This window comes from Petromyzon marinus, chromosome 46 (genome assembly GCF_048934315.1).
Source record: "Petromyzon marinus isolate PM22_M1 ecotype Great Lakes invasive population chromosome 46, UKy_Petmar_22M1.pri1.0, whole genome shotgun sequence".
Taxonomy (NCBI): domain Eukaryota; kingdom Metazoa; phylum Chordata; class Hyperoartia; order Petromyzontiformes; family Petromyzontidae; genus Petromyzon; species Petromyzon marinus.
Genome location: NC_133712.1, coordinates 13,541,385 through 13,562,970, shown reverse-complemented (window position 1 = coordinate 13,562,970; position 21,586 = coordinate 13,541,385). Strand labels below are relative to the sequence as shown.

At 58.6% G+C, this 21,586-nt stretch overlaps 1 protein-coding gene across 3 annotated transcripts; it reads right to left on the bottom strand.

The window, feature by feature from the left end:
- Positions 1–3,635: 3,635 nt before the first annotated feature.
- On the bottom strand, positions 3,636–21,187 carry LOC116952309 (uncharacterized). Of its 3 annotated transcripts, none has more exons than XM_076074216.1 (3): positions 20,885–21,187; positions 8,832–9,827; positions 3,636–6,963 (listed from the first exon to the last, which is right to left on the bottom strand). In XM_076074216.1, exons 2-3 carry the CDS (start codon positions 9,742–9,744, stop codon positions 4,664–4,666), a joined length of 3,213 nt encoding a protein of 1,070 aa, XP_075930331.1. In that variant the 5' UTR covers positions 9,745–9,827; positions 20,885–21,187; the 3' UTR covers positions 3,636–4,663. The 3 variants fall into 3 exon arrangements, with proteins under 3 accessions (XP_075930331.1, XP_032827433.2, XP_075930332.1); XM_032971542.2 differs by lacking the exon at positions 20,885–21,187 and adding an exon at positions 19,892–20,141; XM_076074217.1 differs by lacking the exon at positions 20,885–21,187 and adding an exon at positions 19,154–19,245.
- Between the last annotated feature and the right edge of the window lie 399 nt (positions 21,188–21,586).

Below are 21,586 nucleotides of genomic sequence, written 5' to 3'. Positions count from 1 at the left end.
CGCGCTGCCCAGATCTGGGGCCCTGCTGTGCATGGGGGACCGGCGCAGGACCGACCACCCGAGCACCCCGCCAAAGGCCCTCTGATGGTGTCAGGTTCAATGCGCGCGCGCGTGCGTGCGCGCGTGTTTGTGTGTTTGTGGTCTGGCATTCTCAGTGGAGACCGGTGGGGCGCAGGGTGGTCAGCGTGTTGCGCTGCGCTAGGAGCCCCGTGGGGACCAGGGTTCGATTCACACTCACGGCCACCAACACCCAGTGACGATTTTCTGAACCGGTCCTGGGGCACCCCCTAGGTCGACTCGGCCTCAAAACGAGCACCTGGTGCGGTGCGTAAAACATCGCCACTGGAGAGACAAAGGCCGTCGGGCGTGGTGTTGGCCACCCCACCCCCTCGTGTACCGTGCCGGCCTTCATAGGTGCTGCTCGCTTACAGCACTTGCCCCAACAGCCTCTGAGGCTACTCCGAGGATTTTGGAGATTTTAGTTTTTGTGGTCTAAAATTTCAGTGGGGAGCGGTGGCGCTGCACTTTCCCATGAACCCCATGGACCCGAGTTCGATTCCTGCTCACGACAAACACCAGTGGCGAAATATTCTAACCAGTCCTCCGCTGGGGTGACTCATCCTTGAATGAGTACTTGGTGCCCTGTGTAAAAGTCAGCACTGGGGAGACAAAGGCGGTTGGGCATGGTGTTAGCCACCAACCCCCTCGCGTGCCATGCTGGCCATAATAACAAGTCTGTTAAAGGCTATACGGGGGATCTTTGTAGCCTGGATGACTTCTAACATTTTATAAGGAAGCAAATTAAGCCAAGACATTGTGAAATTGTCTTGGGCATCCATCCCACCTTCACCCAACCCACACTGACCAGCGTGGTGAAGTATGGTCAAACAACCCTCATTACTGATACGGCGTGGGGAGGCCATCATCCAGCAGTGGATTGATAGTGAAGCCTTATGATGATGATTATGGTGGACATGACGGACGTTGTGGCAGCCCCCTCAAGACGATAAACTTCGTTCTCGAAGGACGACCTGCAATAACTTAATCACCAAGGCAACGATTTTGACGCCTGAGGTGACGGAGGTCACGGCGATCGTGAATTTGATCCAAGTCCACGGTGACGCCGTGGAAGTGGCTGTTGAAATGGGGCGAGATTAGAAACAACCAGAATTTCCTTTTGAACAATGCCGAGCGTGACCTTTCTTCGAAGTCGTGTTTTTTTCTCTCACAAATCTTCACGATCAAGCCGCAATCGTGGTCAACACCATTAACATCACGCAGATGGTGACGAGATGTTAACTACCTCGCCTGGTATACACCTGCTGTATATTTGGAGTTTGTGTGTCTCTCTTTCTCCCTCTGGTCGCAAGGATTTTTCTCCGGATCCTCCGGATTTTTCCTCCACATTTAGAAACACTCATTTAGAGTATTTGGCTGCTATGAATTTGCACATGATGAGCAACTTAATTGGGCTTATAATTCGTGGCCAGGTCGCTTCTGAAAAAGAGCTATATAGCTCAGTGGGCCTTACCTGGTAAAATAAAATAAAATTGTTTAGTTAGTTTGATGCCACCACCTCAAACACCACCAGCTCATCGCCGCCAACGCGTTGTACACTCCGCCAGGATCCTGCACCACCCACATCTGGCCTTATGTCTTCCTCTGCTGCCCGGTCGCCAGAGTCGCGGAGAGACGCGCTCCGATCGACGCCCGTCTCGGCCATCGGAAACTCGCGCCGTGGCCGTTGAACTTGACCCTGCGCCAACATCGTAGACTTTGCTCCTTCGCCACCTTTTCGAACAAGATGACCTTCGCTGGAAACGAGAACGTTATTTGCGCAAAGATAGCAACACGCGTACACGCGTGGATGGAACACAATTATACTTTACAACCGATTTTTTACAATAGCGCATTTAATGAATTTGCGTCAAACATTACTTACACGGTCAACAGAGGGGAGGGGAGGGCAGGCAAGCACGTGGGGCACTGACATCCCGGGCAGAGATATTCGGAGAGATCAGCTGTGGTACCGGTGTAGGCGCAGCCCTGCGATCACTGCCTCTTGGGGAGGAGGCCTCTGGGCGACTTGGGGAGGCCGTCAGCCAGCAGTGCACTGAACATGGCTGCTGCTGATAATGATGATGGGATGATTTACAATGTAATTTTTATTGAAATATATTTTTTGTATTTTTGTTGTTTTGTTCACGAACATTTACATATCATGACCACTGACACGAGCCGGCAGACTTTACCAGACAGCGTTGACTTAAGCAATAACAAACAAAACATTTGTAAAGTTTAATTTTACAATTATTATTTTTATTTATTTTCTTCCCGCGTCTCGTTGCAGAAGGTGCACACCCGTGAAATTTGACCTCCCCCGCTCTTCACATCAAAACCACGAGCACCACGCGGTGATTCTCGCCATTCCCCCCAGCACGAGGCTGTTACAAAGGAAGGGGCGCTGCTGTGTTTCACGGACGGGTACCGTCAGTCTGCCAGGGAGGACGATGTCAAGGGATCTTTAGTTTCCCCGCTGTCTAGTGTAGGGCGGCCGCTCGGCTCGAACCGCGAACCTCCGCAACGAGCGTCCCACGCGCTGGCGCTCGGAAGCCGCGTCGCCCGTCGTCCTGACGGAAACCGGAGCCTGGGGCATTTTGGCAACCTCCACTTCCGACCTGTGGCCCAATAATTTCTGACATGGTCCCCCCTCCGACTGGACGGGGTTGGGAGGAGAGGGGCGGTGGGGAGCGGCTGTTGTGGCCGGACGTGTTAGCACGGGTGTCGAAACCATGTAGGGGTGCACGGGTCATGCGGTGGATGGGACGGCGGGGGGCCGGGGGAGGGGGGGGTCGTGGGTGACAAAGCCAAGACCGCCAAACTTGTCGGCATCAAATTCATCCCCGAGCACGATTTAAAAATCGAGACCCTGGCCAAGTCCAGCCCAGCCCGGCCCGGCCCGCCCTGCTACGTTCATCTTGACGGCGGCCTGCAGAGTCCGAGTCTGGGGACTTCATCAGAGTCGGTCTCTCGGCCGAGTGTTGATCAGAGCAGTCACGCGTCGAGCTCGCAGTCGTCGTTGCGCTCTCTCCGGATTATAAGACCCACACCCCGTATCTTCCAGCAAAAATTTGGGGTGATGATTCTATTAAATGACTTCCCCACAAAGGGGCTGTATGGACCAACGTCCTCCTTACGCCCAATCTGTACGTATGTATGTTGAACTTCTTTAGCACCATACGTAGCCAACCGTGCCAATCGTAGGTGCAGCGGGAAAGAAAATCCCCACTGTGTTCTCACATCAACTTCGATTTCTCTCCTCCAGATACAATATTCCACATCAAAGCGTCCCTAGGAATGCATATAACGACGAGGTCTCCGTGGTAGCCCTTCCCGTGCGCAAAGCTTCCACGGAGACCTTGCTATCACACACACGTCCGTGGTCGAGGTAAAACGCTTCAAGGAAATAACTGGTAGCAATCGCCACCCTCGGCACCCGTGAAACATGATTTGGGGCCTATGGCTCAGGGCCCCATCTAGGAGAGGCCGTAGATTCAGTGCTCATTGCTTCACATGCTGCTTACATTGTTATTCTCGTTACTATTTATCCTTTAAAATACTTGTACACTGTACAGTTGAAATGATATCGCTGTTTATTGCAATATACAAGTAGGATGACTTCAAGTCTTAAATTAATAACGTTGTGTCAGGAGGACACTACTGACTTGGAGGAGGGGTGGATGAAATTATTAGACAGTTGTTAAACTCTGTAAGTTTACTTTAAAATTATACATTATAACAAGGTACAGGCACAGCCCCGCAATGTCCCACCCATGCCCCTTGCTGTCGGAAGGGGCCTCCAGGAGAGCGAGCTCTAGAGTGGCGGCACAGCGGCCTCCTCCTCCCCTCCTCTACACCGGTCGTAAGCGGTGAAGTATGGTCAAACAACCCCAATGACTGACAGGAGCGAGACCATGCCAACCGGCTGCACTGTACATACGAATAAATACTGTCAGGACACGCCGCAAGGAGGAGGAGGAGGCGGGATTATTGGACATGGAGGCGTCATCACTTTTGTGACATCTCTTGCCGACCCCCGGCGAAAGAGGCTGGAGACGCAGCAGCAGCAGCAGCAGTCAGAGGAGGAGATGCACTCGAGAGGACGTGGGTCCACCGCGGAGATGGAGCGGCGATGGGAGCGGCAAAATCGGAACGACCGGAGGTGATCGGCCCGAGCGCAACGAACCACGCGGAGTGATCCCTCGCCAGGTCGCCGGAGATGGCGGTCGCCTTGGGGAAGGGGGAGGCCAGCTTCATCCAGTCCCGCGGGGGATGAATCGTGGCTGATGACGACGTCAATGACGACGACGTCAATGACGACGACGTCAATGACGACGACGTCAATGACGACGACGTCAATGACGACGACGTCAATGACGACGACGTCAATGACGACGACGTCAATGACGACGACGTCAATGACGACGACGTCAATGACGACGACGTCAATGACGACGACGTCAATGACGACGACGATGACGTGAACGCCCTCAATTTAATTAGTATCAAATTCTGACACTTTTCACGGCCCGCCCATGCGGCCGTCAAAACCAGCAGCGGACGGAGCACGGGCCGGCTACGGCGGCGGCGGCGGCGGCGGCGCCTACACGTCGATGGCGTCGCTGCTCATACTCAGGTGGTTGATCTGCTTGCAGATGTGGTTGAACTCCTGGTTGATGTTCACCGACGGTGCCCTGTGCCCGACGCTCGCGGAGTCATCGGCGTCTCCGTCGCGGACCGCGTGCTTCGAACCGAGGTCGAGAACCCTCTCCCCGGCCACCGGGACCGGCGCCAAATCCCTGGGCCTGCTCTTCGACCACCCCAAACCGAGGCTCATGAGCGACGCGAAGGACGCGTCCCTCCTGGACCACCCGCCGGCGCCGGTGGCGGTGCTACCGAGGGGCGACTGCATCACCAGACTCGGGGCCCGGCTCACGCCGCTGCCGAAGCTGGACGACGCCATCGCCAGGCGGCTGGAGCTCTTGCGCAGGCTGAGCGCCGAGCCGCGGAACAGCCGCTGCAGGCGGCCGGGCCTCTCGGGGCCGCCGACGGAGGCGCCGGCGGCCGTCCCCTCCGCGTCGCCCATCGTCGACAGGTTGCCGGCGCTGTGCGAGCGGCGGAAGAGGCTCTCGGTGATGACGGCGCGCTCCAGCAGCGCGTCGTCGATGCTGCGCCACAGCTCGATGGGCGACGGCGGCCGCAGGTCCAGGTCGGACATCGTGAACTGGTGGAGCAGCAGCAGCGAAGAGCCCAGCGAGTGGCCGCTGCCGGAGCGCTTGCGGTTCCGGCGCCGGTGCCCGCCGGCGGCCTTCCCGCGCCTGCTGCCGTCGCACACCTCATCGTCGTCATCTTCGTCGTGGCTGCTATCGTCGCTGTCGTCCACTCCTGGGTCGCTGTCGCCCCTCCTCGTCGATCTTTTCCCGCCGTCGTCGCCGGCGTCGGTGGCGGTGCAAGACGACGCGAACGGCGCCGTGACGCCCGACTCGAGGCCATCTGGGGTCCCGCGGGGCCGGCCCACGTCCGTCCGGCCGGCACTGGTTCCAGTCTGTGGCTCGCGTCGCCCGTCGCCGCCACTGGCGCCGGCGATGACGGTGGCAGCATCGATGCTGTCGCTGGTGCCGAAACCACGCAGGAGCCGCGATAGTTTCCCCCAGCAACCGCCGTCACCTTTGCCGGACTCCAGGGCCTCGTCGCATCGAGCCAGCGGCACCGCCAGCCCCGCCGCCACCGGCTGCCGCCGCCGCGGCTCCTCGACGTCATCGGCACCGGCGTGAGGCTTGCGCCGGCGAAAGGGCACGGCGGTGGCGGCGGTGAGGCAGAGCGTGAGGCAAGCGGCGAGCTCCAGGACGCGGGCGCAGAAGTGGAAGGACCACCACGCCGGCGTACGGCCCGCGGGAGACTCGACCTCGAAGTCGCCAACAAAGCCCAGAGCCACCCCACTCGCCTGCGCCACGCCGCACGCGGCCACCAGAGCGCCGGCGGCCACGGCCGCCCGCGACCTTGCGGACAACGACGACGGCGAGGGGGTGGTGGCCGGCGCGGACGCGGGCGAGAAGACGAGGTGGCCCTTCTCGCCCGAAACGGCGGGGTCGGTGCCGCCGCACGTGCCGACGATGGCGAGCGCCAGCAGCGCCGCCCCGAATGCGCAGAAGTAGACGAGCGCCACCGAGGGGGCGGCCAAGGAGGCGGGCGAGCCAGGGCCCGCCAACCCCGCCGCCAGGCTCCCGCCGAGCGCCAGCAGAAAATGCAGCGCCACCGCGGCCGCCAGCGCCGCCAACAGCCGGTGCTCGCGGGCGGCCGGCAGGCGCGGCTCGGCCGCCTTGGCGAGCGAGGCCAGGGCGGCGGCGTGGGCGGCGGTGAGGCACGGGAAGGGCACGTCGTAGAGCAGGCGGGCGGCGCCGGCGCCCAGCCGCCCGTCCGCGTTGTAGGCGCCGGCGAGCAGCAGCAGCAGCGCCCGCGCCGTCCCCGCGGCGCACAGCAGCCACCCTCCGGCGAGCGCCGAGGTCAGCGCCGCCGACTTGGACGCGAAGAGCGGCGAAGCGCGGTCCGGCGGCGGCGGCGGCTCCTCCCGGCCGCCGGTGGCGGCGACAGCGGTGGCGGTGGTTTCGGCGGGTCGGCCCATGCCGGCCACCACGGCCACGGCGGCGGAGGCCAGCGCCAGCAGGAGGAAGAGAGCGCCGCAGCCGTACACGTGCACGGCCCAGGCGGCGCCCAGCAAGCCGTGCCGGCGGTGCGCCCGGCGCCGGGAACCCGGGTCGGCGCCTGCAGGAGGTTGCGCCAACGCGTCGTCGTCGGTATCGTCGGAGGGGCGCTCGTCCGGGATCAGGGCCCCCCGACGGCCGAGCGCCGTGCTCGGGGACTCCTCGTGGAGGTGGGGTTCGGTGGAGGGGCGACCGGTGCCGGCTGAACCGGGAGAGATGGAGAGAGAGAGAGACATCGGGAGGAAGCTTGGCACGGGGGGGGGGGGGGGGGGGAAGGGTGAAGGGTATGGATACCGTGCAGGATAATTATTTTTAAATGCAGGTATTTAAACACGTGGGAAGAAAGCGGAGCACCCGGAGAAAACCCACGCATTGCACGGGGGGGGGGCAACACTCCATCCCCGTACAGATAGAAACAGATGGCGATTAGTCCGCTTTGCTGTAACCGCCTTCTCCTGGCGAGCCAGGGTACGGCACTTCCTCGACGCCACCCACGGGCTTAAGGAAGTCTCACAACGACGTCCGTGTGTGCGGTAATCCACCAACCCTCGCCACGTGCAGCAGCAGCAGCAGCATAGCCACCGACCACCACTGCCCAGCATAAATAATCGGATTGCAGGCGAGTTCGGGCGATGCGTTGTGTCACGAGTGACAAGGGCGGCGCGCATTGACAGACAAACAGCCCTGGCGCGGTGTGATTGTGCGCGCGAGCATTCAATGCCCTCTGACAGTTTGGCGGCGGCGTCGTCGTCGTCAAACAACCGCAGCTCACGATCCCAAGCCTCCACACCGGCTCCAACCTCCACTCCACTCACACGTGGGCCCCCGGTGCATCTTGGACACGTGTACACGGTCACCTTTATATACGTGCGTGTGTGTGTGTATATGTGGTTATGTGTGTAGTGTGGCGGTTAGCGCACTGCGCTGCAAACCCGGCGACCCGAGTTCGATTCCTGCTCAGGGCAAACACCAGTGACGATTATCTGAACCGGTCCTGGGCCTCCCCTAGGTCGACTCAGCCTCAAACGAGTACCTGGTGCGGTTTGTAAAATAATAGCCACTGGGGAGACAAAGGCGGCCGGGCGTGGAACTGGCCACCCACCCCCTCGTGTGCCGTGCCGGTCTTCACAGGTGCTCGCTGAACAGCGCCGTCTCCTCGCTCGGCCATTTCCCCTGCCCAATCGATGTGATAATGAACCTCACTGACCTTGCTGTGACCGCTTCCACCCCCCCCCCCCCACTCCTGCACCCCCCACGCCCTCCCTGCTTCGTCAGCACCGACTCTCGCCAGCAGTGCAGCGAGACGTCCGATGGTGATTTAATTTGCCTTGTCGTTCGGAGAAAAAAGCGCAAGCGATTGACACAAATTTGTTTAGGACATTTTTGTTGTTGTTGCCAAATTGTGTTAATCCCGTTCGTGCCATCGCCATCATGAGATCAAGTACACATTCAGATCCCCCACGTAGCCTACACAGCTTGTTGGGGCAAGTGCCGTTAGCGAGCAGCACCTGTGAAGGGCGGCACGGCACACGAGGGGGGTGATGTGTGGCCACGCCCAGTGCCGCTGTCCACCGCGTTCGGTACTCACTTAAGGCCGAGTCGACCTACGGGAGGCCCCAGAACGGTTGTCAGCGGCGGACGAGACCGGGTGTCATGACCCCCGCGAGGGCGCTACGCTGCTCGCCGTGAACCGGGCTACAGCTGTGCCGACCAACGGCCTCCACGACCACCTCCACCACGACCACCTCCACCACCTCCAGAACCATCGCCACCACCAGCCGTTCCCTGTCATTCGCCCTGCGACCGCGAGCCGCCACCATCGGCAGGGTGGCTGCACTGCGGCCAATCACGCGGACGGCGAAGGCGATTTTGCCTCCCAGGAGAGAGGGGGTTGTTCTCGAGCCCTCGGTTGGCACCAATGAATAAAAACGCCACCTGAACTCAAATGGACGGCGTCCAATAAATTAAACACTCCGCATGCCTCGCGTTCTGCCTAGCCCCTGCCGCCGGCAATCACCGACGATAACCGGCGATCACTGCGCATGTCCGCACGCAGGCACGCACCCTCACCTCGTCCCGGAGCAGCCGACCCCTCGGCTACAGCGGCGGTGACATTTCCTGCGTTCGGGCCCCGCGGTCCGGTTGACCTCTGCTCTGAAGGCGGTGACCCGGCCTTGACCCCGTCGACCTTGGAGCCGTCGGCCCACCGCCGCGGCAGCTGCGTGGAACCCCAATATTTGAGCGTCGCGGCCTCGGTGGCGGCGGCGGTGGTTGTTGTTGTCAAGGCCGTGGTCGTGGTGGTCGTGGTGGTCGTGGTGGTGGTGTCCGGTGACTGAGGCAGCCAGGAGCTGTGGTAATCCATGCCGGGCAATCGCCAGTCGGCCGAGCGGGCGGTGCGCGACTGCGGGACCGTGGGCCGCCACAGCCCCGCGGGGCGCGGCACCGCCTCCCTGCCGTCCTTCCCCGGGGCCGTCCTGGCATCACCGGCGCCACCGCTGCCGCCGCCGCCGCCGCCACCGCCGCCAACGTCAGCACCATCACCGCCACCATCGCGACCGCCCGCAAAAACATCGGCAGTAGCGGCGTCCGTCGCCAAAAGTTGGGAGGTGGAAGCGGAGTTTTTGAGCATCGCCGACAGTCGCCCGGTCGCAGCAGCGCGGCGATCGTCCGGAGCGACGAGGTGATGCGCGGTCTTGTCCGACGCTACCTCTTCGACAGCAGCAGGAGCAGCATCATCATCTCTGCCGGCGCCGGCGTTGACGATGGGCCGTCGGTGACCGACGGGCACCATGGCGGCGTCACCGCCACCGCCGCCTCCCACCGTGGCGTCGACGGCAACCGCGGGGGAAACGTCGTCGGCAAAAGGACGAGAGGAGGTCGCAGGTCGGGCGAGGGCGTCGGTGGAAGTGGACGATCGTAGCAGCAGAAGCAGCAGGGGCAGCAGGGGCAGCAGGGGCAGCTGGTGGCGGCGTTGGGCTGGCATTACTACGGCGGGTGGTCACCGGGCGTTCGTCAAGGGCCTCGTTCTGGGAGAGTTCCGTCCGGACGAGTGGTCAATGGGTGAGGCTGTGAGGCAGCGGGAGAGAGGGAGGGTGGCGGGGGAGATGATGAGATGAGACTCAACAAGCATGTCACATCGTGTTGAACGTAACCGCGTGTGCTTGCGTGCGCGCGCACGCGTGCGTGAGTGTGTGATGCTCAATTTGGTGCATGCCACTATTTACAACAACAGTTATCGTTCAATATCGTTGCCCATGATCAATCCACTGCTGGGTGATGGCCTCCTCCACACCCCCGCACCTACTCAGAGCCAGCGCCGCTTGTTGTTACCGCGATGGCTGCGAACAAATGGCCGGCCGATGACCGGAGGACCGCGTGATTGGATCAAAACGGCCCCCACGGCCAGGGGCTGCTCTGGAATTGGCCCGGGTGGTGCCGCAATCAGTCGAGTGGATGATGATCACGGCAATGCTGCACATGACGATGCCATTGTCGGTCATTCCTACTGCAAGCGATGGTGACAAATACGACGTCGATAAATGTTGATCATCGTGGTGGCGATGATGATGGTGGTGTTGGCCATCGTCAGGATGCCAGATTCATAGCGTGGGTGCGTACGGGTGGCGAAGGCGAAGCCCTGCAACAGCTGGCTCATGCCGCCACTGGTGGAAGTCCCCCCCCCGACTCGAGCGAGCTGCCCTCTCGAATGGCGATGTTGGCCTCCTCTTCCCACGCTGAGCCAGACGTCTTGGAAGAGGTGGGAGTACACACACTTTGCCCCACCGCACACGCGGCCTGCCGGTCGGCCGTGTCCCCCGACTAGGGCCAAACCCAGGTGGATTTAAGGGTTCACAGAGACCCACAGACTTGCACAGAGACCCATAGACCTCACTCACAGGAACCCATAGACTTGCACAGAGACCCATAGACCTGCACAGAGACCCATAGACCTCGCTCACAGGAACCCATAGACCTGCACAGAGACCCATAGACCGCTCTCACAGGAACCCATAAACCTGCACAGAGACCCATAGACCTCGCTCACAGGAACCCATAGACCTGCACAGGCACCCATAGACCGCTCTCACAGGAACCCATCGACTTGCACAGAGACCCCTAGACCGCTCTCACAGGAACCCATAGACTTGCACAGAGACCCATAGACCTCGCTCACAGGAACCCATAGACCTGCACAGAGACCCATAGACCGCTCTCACAGGAACCCATAGACCTGCACAGAGACCCATAGACCGCTCTCACAGGAACCCATAGACTTGCACAGAGACCCATAGACCGCTCTCACAGGAACCCATAGACCTGCACAGAGACCCATAGACCACTCTCACAGGAACACATAGACTTACACAGAGACCCATAGACCGCTCTCACAGGAACCCATAGACCTGCACAGAGACCCATAGACCGCTCTCACAGGAACCCATAGACTTACACAGAGATCCATAAACCTCGCTCACAGGAACCCATAGACTTACACAGAGACGCATAGACCCCGATAACAGGAACCCATAGACCTGCACAGAGACCCATAGACCTGCACAGAGACCCATAGACTTGCACAGAGACCCATAGACCCCGCTAACAGGAACCCATAGACCTGCACAGAGACCCATAGACCTGCACAGAGACCCATAGACCTCGCTTACAGGAACCCATAGACCTGCACAGAGACCCATAGACCTCGCACACAGCGACCCATAGACCTGCACAGAGACCCATAGACCTGCACAGAGACCCATAGACCTGCACAGAGACCCATAGACCTGCACAGAGACCCATAGACCTCGCTTACAGGAACCCATAGACCTCGCACACAGCGACCCATAGACCTCGCACACAGCGACCCATAGACCTGCACAGAGACCCATAGACCTCGCACACAGCGACCCATAGACCTCGCACACAGCGACCCATAGACTTGTATGTATGATGTTGAACTGCTTTCGCACAGTACGTGGCCAACCGTGCTAATCGGAGGTGCGGGGGCAAGGACAATGTTTTATATATATAGTAGTCGCTGTGCTCTAAAGAAGGGCCATTGCCCGAAACGTCGCCCCTGTTTAGTGACGACTGAGGTTTGTCCTGTCCCGTTACCTACTGGACACCTGTGAAACAGAGCTTTATAGTTCATCGGATTCCTCCAGCGTAAATACAGATTCGGATTCTGCGTTGCTGGCCATGGCCACGAGGTTGCACGGACGGTGAAACCGCGACGAGGACTTTGACGACGGTGAGCGACGGAGTGCTGCATGCGTAGATCTGGCTCGAGGATGTTCACTATCATCGCCACCGCCACCCCCATCACCATCATCACCACCACCGTCTCCACCGTCGTCACCACCGTCGTCACCACCATCATCGTCACCACCACCGTCACGACCCCTGTCACCACCGTCACCACCATATCACCATCGCTATCATCATCAGCCGCGACCAATCTGGCTGAAGCCCCCCCCCCTACCCCCGCCCCAAGCCGTCTCCCGAGACCCTGCGGCGTTGTCATGCCGGCACCCGCTGGGTGGATTACGGGCAGCAGCAGCAGCAGCTGCTGTATGTGGCTGCCTCTGATTATCCAGCGCTGTGGAGGCGGCAGCAGCAGCAGCAGCAGCGAGGGTTGGTAGAACACCGCACACACAGATTATGTCGTTGTGAAAATCCCTTCTACCCGTGGGTGGCGTCGAGGAGGTGCCGTACTACTCTGGCTCGCCAGTAGAAGGCAGTGGAGCAACGAATCGCCAGATATTTACACCGTACGGGGGATCGAGCGTTGCCCCCTCGCGCAAGGTGTGGGTTTTCTCTGGTTGCTCCGGCTTCCTCCACCCCATGTGAATAATAAACACCACTCATCGTTGATTGGCTGAAAACATCTCCAGGTTTAAAAAAAATAAACTCAGCAGAACCCTCCTAGGTAAATAAGTCGATCATGATGATCACTATTATTGTTACTGTTATTAGGAGCTGTTCAACATAAGCGGATTTCTATCGTGACGGATTTCTTGGGCTCGTCTAAGTTGCATGATCGGTGTCTAGTTTTGTGTCAGAGGTCGGATCGCGCTTTCCCACAGCATCGCCCGGAAACCGACGGCGAATTGTTGAGAGTCGCCCACGGAACCCCGGCGTGGCGGGGAGAGCCAGCACGGTACGGGGAGAGCGGTGTGGGGAGAGAGCAATGTGGGGAGAGAGTAATGTGGGGAGAGAGCAATGTGGGGAGAGAGTAATGTGGGGAGAGAGCGGTGCATTGAGAGCGCTTGGCGAGTTGAGAGCGTGGCGGGGGAGAGAGCGGTGCGGGGAGAGAGGATGGCGAGGAGAGAGCGGTGTGGTGAGAGAGCGATGTGGTGAGAGAGCGGTGTGGGGAGAGAGCGGTATGGGGAGAGAGCGGTATGGGGAGAGAGGGTGGCGGGGGAGAGAGCGGTGCGGGGATTGAGCGGTATGGGGAGAGAGTAATGTGTGGAGAGAGTAATGTGGGGAGAGAGCGGTGTGGGGAGAGAGCGGTGCGGGGAGAGAGCGGTGCGGGGAGAGAGGGGTGTGGGGAGAGAGCGGTGTGGGGAGAGAGCGTGGCGGGGAGAGAGCGGTGCGGGGAGAGAGCGGTGCGGTGAGAGAGCGGTGCGGGGAGAGAGCATGGCGAGGAGAGAGCGTGGTGAGGAGAGAGCGTGGCGGGGAGAGAGCGGTGCGGGGAGAGAGCGTGGCGGTGAGAGAGCGTGGCGGGGAGAGAGCGGTGCGGGGAGAGAGCATGGTGGGGAGAGAGCGGTGCGGGGAGAGAGCAGTGCGGGGAGAGAGCGGTGTAGGGAGAGAGCGGTGTGGGGAGAGAGCGTGGTGGGGAGAGAGCGGTGTGGGGAGAGAGCGTGGTGGGGAGAGAGCGTGATGGGGAGAGAGCGCGAGGACGCGGCGGTCTCCATCTCACCCAGAATCCATTTGACACGGAAAGCGACTAAACGGTCACGCACACGCTGCAGCGGAGACATGGGGAGAGAGAGAGAGAGAGACAGACACAGAGACATACAGAGAGACAGAGACATGGAGGGAGATGGATAGAGAGAGACATTGAAACACTGAGAAAAAGAGACGATCACAGAGAGTGACAGATACAGACACGAGGGGGGGGGGGGGGTGACGGAGACATGAGAGAGGGACACACAGAGAGATGCACGCAGATGGAGACAAGATACAGAGACAGCGAAAGAGAGACGGGCACATAGAGAGAGAGGCCCCGTCTCTGATGAGAGAGCGGGGATGGGGTTTGAGTGTTTGTGCTGGGAATGCAGGGGCTACATATGAATGTGCTGAATCTGTATTGATCACTGGTATGCGAGGCATTGTTGGCTTGGCTTAAGTGCTCTGTGACAGGACTGCAGCTTTGCTGTTATGCCAAACGATTTCACTTTGAATTATAGAGATGGACGGAGAGAAAGAGAAAAAGAGACATGGGGGGGTGAAAGAACGAGACAAAGAGACAGCCACGAAGGGACAGAGAGCCAGGGAGACGGACAGAGAGGCAGGGGTAGAGACGGGGAGAGACAGCACCAGACAGTAACTGGGTTGCGGAAGTCAGGCACAGACTCACAAACAGACTCATGGACTCACGGACTCACAAACAGACTCATGGACTCACAGACTCACAGACTGAGTGAATTACTTTGCGAATCCATGAGTCTCAGGCAGACTCACGGACTCACAAAATCATAGACTCACAGACAGACTCATCGAGTCACAGACTCACAGACTGAGTGAATTACTTTGTGAATCCATGAGTCTCAGGCAGACTCACGGACTCACAAAGTCATAGACTCACAGACAGACTCATCGAGTCACAGACTCACAGACTGAGTGAATTACTTTGTGAATCTATGAGTCTCAGGCAGACTCACGGACTCACAAAGTCATAGACTCACAGACAGACTCATCGAATCACAGACTCACAGACTAAGTGAATTACTTTGTGAATCCATGAGTCTCAGGCAGTCTCACGGACTCACAAAATCATAGACTCACAGACAGACTCATCGAGTCACAGACTCACAGACTGAGTGAATTACTTTGTGAATCCATGAGTCTCAGATAGACTCACGGACTCACAAAGTCATAGACTCACAGACAGACTCATCGAGTCACAGACTCATAGACAGACTCATGGTTGCAACTTTGCGACAGGCGTACCGCTCACCTCCACTCCCACCTGTGCGCCCCACCTGCCCAGGTGAGCTGGCTTAAAAATATTTATTTTGGGGGGGGGGGGGCGGAGGGGGGACTGGGTATGTGGAGGGGGGGGGTACCCCATGAGGGTGCGCGAGCACACGCGCTCTGTCAACACGCGCCGCCGTCACGGCCAACCGGCGTTTGGCGTTCGTTCCTCTCGTCTCTCGGCAGGTGAGGGCTCAGGTATGCACGGGGGGCCGAGTGTGGGGGGAAAGGCCGGGTGGAGGGGCGGGGCTGCGAGTCGTCCACTGCCTCCTCAGGTGAGACACCGCCACAGCGCCCAGGGCTCACCCTCAGCCGGCTCTGTCCAATGGGACTGGACACGTAAACAGTGCACGTCCCCCCCACCCCGGAACACCACATCCAGTATACATCTCTATCGCTGTGGATTGAGGCTGGAGTACTCGTCACGTGCCGCCAACTCCAGTCAACCAATGGCCTGGGAACATATGTTCGCACACCCGGCACACCACATCCAGTATGTCGCGGTCGCGAATAAATCAACCGGCCAAGGGACTCCGCAAGGTCAACTCAGCCTCGTGTGTGTGTGTACTTGGGACGGCACTGGGGAGACAAAGGCGGCCGGGCGTGATGCTGGTCACACCAACCCCCTGCCCCTCCTCATTGGGCGGGGCGCACCGCGCCAGCCTTTATCGGTGCTCGCCACGAGCCCTTGCCCCAACAGCCTGCCGTGCGGGCTACGCGGGGGACCTTTGTCTTTGTGAGACTACAATGGGTGTCGTGACGCGAGCAGGGGGGTAGAGAACACCGGACACTGCGGGCCTCGTCTCGTCTGACACGAAAAAATGACACCGCCACCGCCACACAGCCACCTGCGAATCGCGTCACGCCCCCCTTTGTATGCCATCAATAATACAGCGCCTCATCGAACCCCCAATAATGATCTGTCGCGCTGCATCACCCGGGCTGGCTACGCTGTGGTGCTGGCTGGCTACGCTGTGGTGCTGGCTGGCTACGATGTGGTGCTGGCTGGCTACGCTGTGGTGCTGGCTGGCTACGATGTGGTGCTGGCTGGCTACGATGTGGTGCTGGTTGGCTACGATGTGGTTCTGGCTGGCTACGATGTGGTGCTGGCTGGCTACGCTGTGATGATGGCTGGCTACGCTGTGGTGCTGGCTGGCTACGCTGTGGTGCTGGCTGGCTACGATGTGGTGCTGGCTGGCTACGCTGTGGTGCTGGTTGGCTACGATGTGGTGCTGGCTGGCTACGATGTGGTGCTGGCTGGCTACGATGTGGTGATGGCTGGCTACGCTGTGGTGCTGGTTGGCTACGATGTGGTGATGGCTAGCTACGATGTGGTGATGGCTGGCTACGCTGTGATGATGGCTGGCTACGCTGTGGTGCTGGCTGGCTACGATGTGGTGATGGCTGGCTGGCTACGATGTGGTGATGGCTGCCTACGCTGTGGTGATGGCTGGATACGATGTGGTGATGGCTGGCTACGATGTGGTGCTGGCTGCCTACGATGTGGTGATGGCTGGCTACGATGTGGTGATGGCTGGCTACGCTGTGGTGATGGCTGGCTACGATGTGGTGCTGGCTGGCTACGCTGTGGTGATGGCTGGCTACGCTGTGGTGCTGGCTGGCTACGATGTGGTGCTGGCTGGCTACGATGTGGTGCTGGCTGGCTACGCTGTGGTGCTGGCTGGCTGCTACGCTGTGGTGCTGGCTGGCTACGCTGTGGTGCTGGCTGGCTGGCTGGCTACGATGTGGTGATGTTTGGCTACGATGTGGTGCTGGCTGCCTGCTACGCTGTGGTGCTGGCTGGCTACGATGTGGTGCTGGCTGGCTGCTACGCTGTGGTGCTGGTTGGCTGCTACGCTGTGGTGCTGGCTGGATACGCTGTGGTGATGGCTGGCTACGATGTGGTGATGGCTGGCTGGCTACGATGTGGTGATGGCTGGCTACGCTGTGGTGCTAGCTGGCTACGATGTGGTGATGGCTGGCTACGATGTGGTGATGGCTGGCTACGATGTGGTGCTGGCTGGCTGCTACGCTGTGGTGCTGGCTGGCTGCTACGCTGTGGTGCTGGCTGGCTGCTACGCTGTGGTGCTGGCTGGCTGGCTACGCTGTGGTGCTGTCTGGCTACGCTGCTGCACGTGGCTCTGCCTCTATCTCGGTAGCGCTGTGGAGGCAGCAGCAGCAGCAGCAAGGGTTGTTGGATCACCGCACTAAATGTTGTGAAACTCCCTTCTCCCGTGTGTGGGCGACGAGGAAGAAGAGCCGTGCCCGTCGCTGTGCCAGGAGGATGGCGTGAAGCGAAGATGCGGGCTCATCTCCCACGCGTAAGGAGAAGACGTTTCAGTGGCACGTGTGCGTCAGCAGGACAACTCTGGACCGGCTTAACGTTGAACGGAGTCGAGATGGACAGCGCTATTGCCAATAGCATCTGGCGATTCCATCAGCATTGGGGTTTAGGCAGCCTGGCTCTGAGCATTGAGAGCCAGACGGTCAAAACCCGGTCCGGAGTGAGGAGGAAGGAAGCGGAGGAGTCGGGAGATGCGGGGAGGAGAGGAGGAAGACGCGGAGTGGGGGGGGGGGGGAGGAGGGAGACGCAGAGGGGCAGGGGAGGAGGGAGACGCAGGGGGGAGGGAGATGAGGGAGATGGAGGGGTGAGGAGAGGAGGGAGACGCAGGGAGGGGGAGGTAAACGCAGGGGAGAGGAGGTAGAGGGATGGTGAAGGACCGTGGAGTACTGGAGGAGAAGGTGGCGACAGGACCAGCGTGAGGGGAGAAAGGGAACGAGACCGGCCGATTCCACAACAAACGAACAAACACACAGGCGATTAAACAACCGAGCGAAATTAACGAATAAGAAAGTAAACAAATAAACACAATCACGAGGTGACCCCTGGGTGGAGGCCGTGAGGCCTGGGCGGTTGAGAGAGGCGCGAGAAATTCGAGTCATTTACCGTCGCCATCAATTATTCACCAACACCCCTCACCCCTCACTCCTCACCTCTCACACTCACCCCTCACTCCTCACCGGTGAGGGGTGAGCGCTCACTCCTCACCCCTCACCGGTCACCCCTCACCCCTCACTCCTCACTCCTCACCCCTCACCGCTCACCCCTCACTCATCACCCCTCACCGCTCACCCCTCACTCCTTACTCCTCACCCCTCACCGCTCACTCCTCACCGCTCACCCCTCACTCCTCACCCCACATACTCACCCCTCACACTCACCCCTCACTCCTTACCCCTCACACTCACCCCTTACCCCTCACACTCACCCCACACACTAATCCCCCACCCCTCACACCATCACCCCTCACACCATCACCCCTCACACCATCACCCCTCACACCATCACCCCTCACACCATCACCCCTCACACCATCACCCCTCACACCATCACCCCTCACACCATCACCCCTCACACTCACCCCTCACACCATCACCTTATTCCTTACCCTCACATTTTCCCTGACGACCCCGGCACATGATGGCTGCCTCTTGTCGCCACTGCCAAGGACTCTGACAGCCATCCCACCTTACAGATTGCTCGCCGCTCAATTTGTGATTGTACATATACTGATCGTACATTTCACTATTTAAAAACTATTTTTTTATATTACCAGCTTATTCCCACTGAGCTATGAAGCTATTTTTTTTTTCAGACGCGGCCTGACCACAAATGATAGCGCAATGAAATGGCTCTTCGCGTGCAAATTTGTCGCAGATAAATACTCAAAACGCTTCTAATCTCAAAATATACTACAGGATTCTGGGTCAGGATCGAACCCACGCCCTCCTGTATACCAGGCGAGGTAGTTAACATCTCCTAGCCACCATAATAGGTCCTTGTTCAATCCACTGCTGGATGAGGACCACCCCACGCCGTGTAGGTCGTGGGGGTTGTTTTTGACCATACTTCACCACGGTGGTCACTTTGGCGTGGAGGCACCAGGGCCGGTTCAGATATCACTCGCCACTGACGTTAGCCGTGCTTGGGAATCGACCCCAGTTCATCAAGTAATCATCACCACCATCATCATCATGAGAAACAGATTATAATCATGACCACGCAGCCATTCATTACCACCCGCACCACAATCCAGAAACCGTCATCATCATCAAGCCATCATCTTATCTTGAAATCATCAACGCAATCATCATCAGCTAATGGGTGATATTGCGATCAAGCAATCGTTACTCACCAGCACCCTATACCCCTCACCGCACCGAGCTTTGCTCACCTTCACCTCTCACCCCGCATCCTCCGCCTCCTCACCCCGCATCCCCTCACCCCGCACAGCTGGGTTCGCGCACGCATGAACGCTCCCTCGCATCCTGTATCTCCCCTCTCCATCTCTCTTCCTCACCTCCCCCTTCACTCTCACCCCACAATCTCCAGTCTATCTCGACACCTCATATCACCTCTCTACCCCCCCCCGTCTCCCTTCTCTTCCCCCTCCTCTCCCATCTACTCCGCATTTCCAACTCATCCATCTCCATCCCCTCTCTTATCTCATCGCCATCCCTCACGTCTCCCCCTCTCCATCTGTTATCGACTCACGCCCCATATCCATCCCTCGATCATATTCCTCTCACCCCGTCTCCATCGCTACCATCTCCTCTCTCTCTCCTCTACATCTCTCCCCTCTCTATCTCTCCATTTCTCCTCTCTGCCCTCTCTCTCCATCTCCCCTCCATCTCTTTCCATCTTTCTCCTCCCTTAAAATATCTGCTCTCTCTCTATATCCTTTCCGTCTATCCTCTCTCTATATCTCTCTCACATGTTTCCATCTCTCCTCCCTCCATCTCTTTTTTTTCTATCTTTCTCCTACCTCTCCATCTCTCTCTCTCTCCATGTCACCCCCTCTCCTCTCTCCATCTCTCCCTCCCAATCGCTGTCCGTCCGCGATTGCCTCACCACCGGACCGTGTTTAACTCACCTGGCTCCCTCGGCCTCGGCCGTGCGGACGAACGAATGAATGAATGAATGCCGGAAGGAGCGAGCGAGCGGCTTCCTCTCTCATTCCTATTCCGCCCGGGACGGGCGAGCGAGAGGAGACGGCGCTGTCCGCCGCTTGCCAGCGTCCAGTGCGCGCGTGCGTGTGGGGCGCGCGCGCGCGTGTTGTGAACGAGGGGTGCGGGGGGGGGTGAGCTATTTTACAAAGGGTACCCAAAAAACAACCACGACAGCTGGCCATGCCCACTCGCGCACGATTGGTTAAGCGGATTTTACGAATGTTCATGAAATTTTGCGGCTTACTGGGACCCATATTCTGACGGAGAGAGTCCCCTTGCTTGTAAACCATCTGGCAGTTCACGAGCGCCGGTTCGAGCGAGCCGAACTCTGCTGATGAGACACTGAATGTGGAAACTGGTGCAGATGTTTTGCTTGTGTTGAATCAATGCTGCTGAATGTATGCACTCCCATAATTTAATGCGGCTGATGAGATGTATAAACGAAAATATATATGTTTTATGTCGAGAGATTTGTGCAGATACATTGTCGGTTTTGCTGCTTTTGCATCATTATTGAGGGGTTGGAAGTTGAGCTGTGGCACTGCGGTTAGCACTGTCCAACATGTTATGAACATATTTAAGGTGACGTCCTCATCATCATCGTCAAACGTGGTTACTCCCACCTCTTCCAAGATGCCAGCGTGAACGAGGAGGCCAAACCCCCCCCCTTCTTGTGGTGAAGGTTCTTCCTCCGGCAGCGGCCTGAGTGAGGAATTTCAGGGCTGGATGCACTTTTACCTTTGCATCTCGTTGGGGTGCACTTTGCAAAAGCGATTGGATCCGGTGGGGTTGGGGGGGGTGACTCAGGCAAAGAAAGAGCCAATGAGAGTGAGTGCTGTGAGAGAGGGGGGTCAGATGAGTGTATGGGGGCGTGTGTCCAATCTCATTTCGACCAATCAGGTGCGCCGTGGCCGTACCTGGTGATCGGAGAGCCACGTGTGGCAGGTGTGTGGGGTGAGCGGGCCGCAAGTGGAATCCCCGGCCCGGTAAGATGAGCGCCGGAGCTGCTGTACATGTACAGAGCGGTCCCCTGGGCAGCAAAGGGGCACGGCGTCAGGGCGAGCGGGGATATAAGAGTAGGTGTTACCCTTTCTGGCAATGAAACAGTTGTGCTAAGGGGCCGACCATAAATGACGTCACGCGATTTTGGACCATTTTTGACCCCCCCCCCATCGTCACACGGCGTCACAAAAAGTCAGACCCCCCCCCCCCCAAAAAAAAGATAAAACATGCTTCAAATCGCTTTAAACTATTGTCATTGTAGTGCGTATTTAATGTGGCGCTGCACTTTGATGTTGTAGGAGAAAACATTTCTTAAAAAGTCTATTTAATTAAGAACGTATTGTCTATATTTATTTAAAGTTGCGCATTTTGATGTGACGTCACATTTCTCAAACCCCTCCCCCCCTCGTCACACATCGTCACAAATGTCTGACCCCCCCCCCCCCCCCCTTAGTTGCGTGACGTCATTTATGGACGGCTCCTAAGATGTTTAAACACCAAACAGAAACTGTTTTGCAAGGAATCATGTCACTGCAGTCACCACATGTACTTGTGGCGAACATGCACACACACAGAAAGACATGCTCTGATAGTACATGGTGCATTGTCTTTGAAAG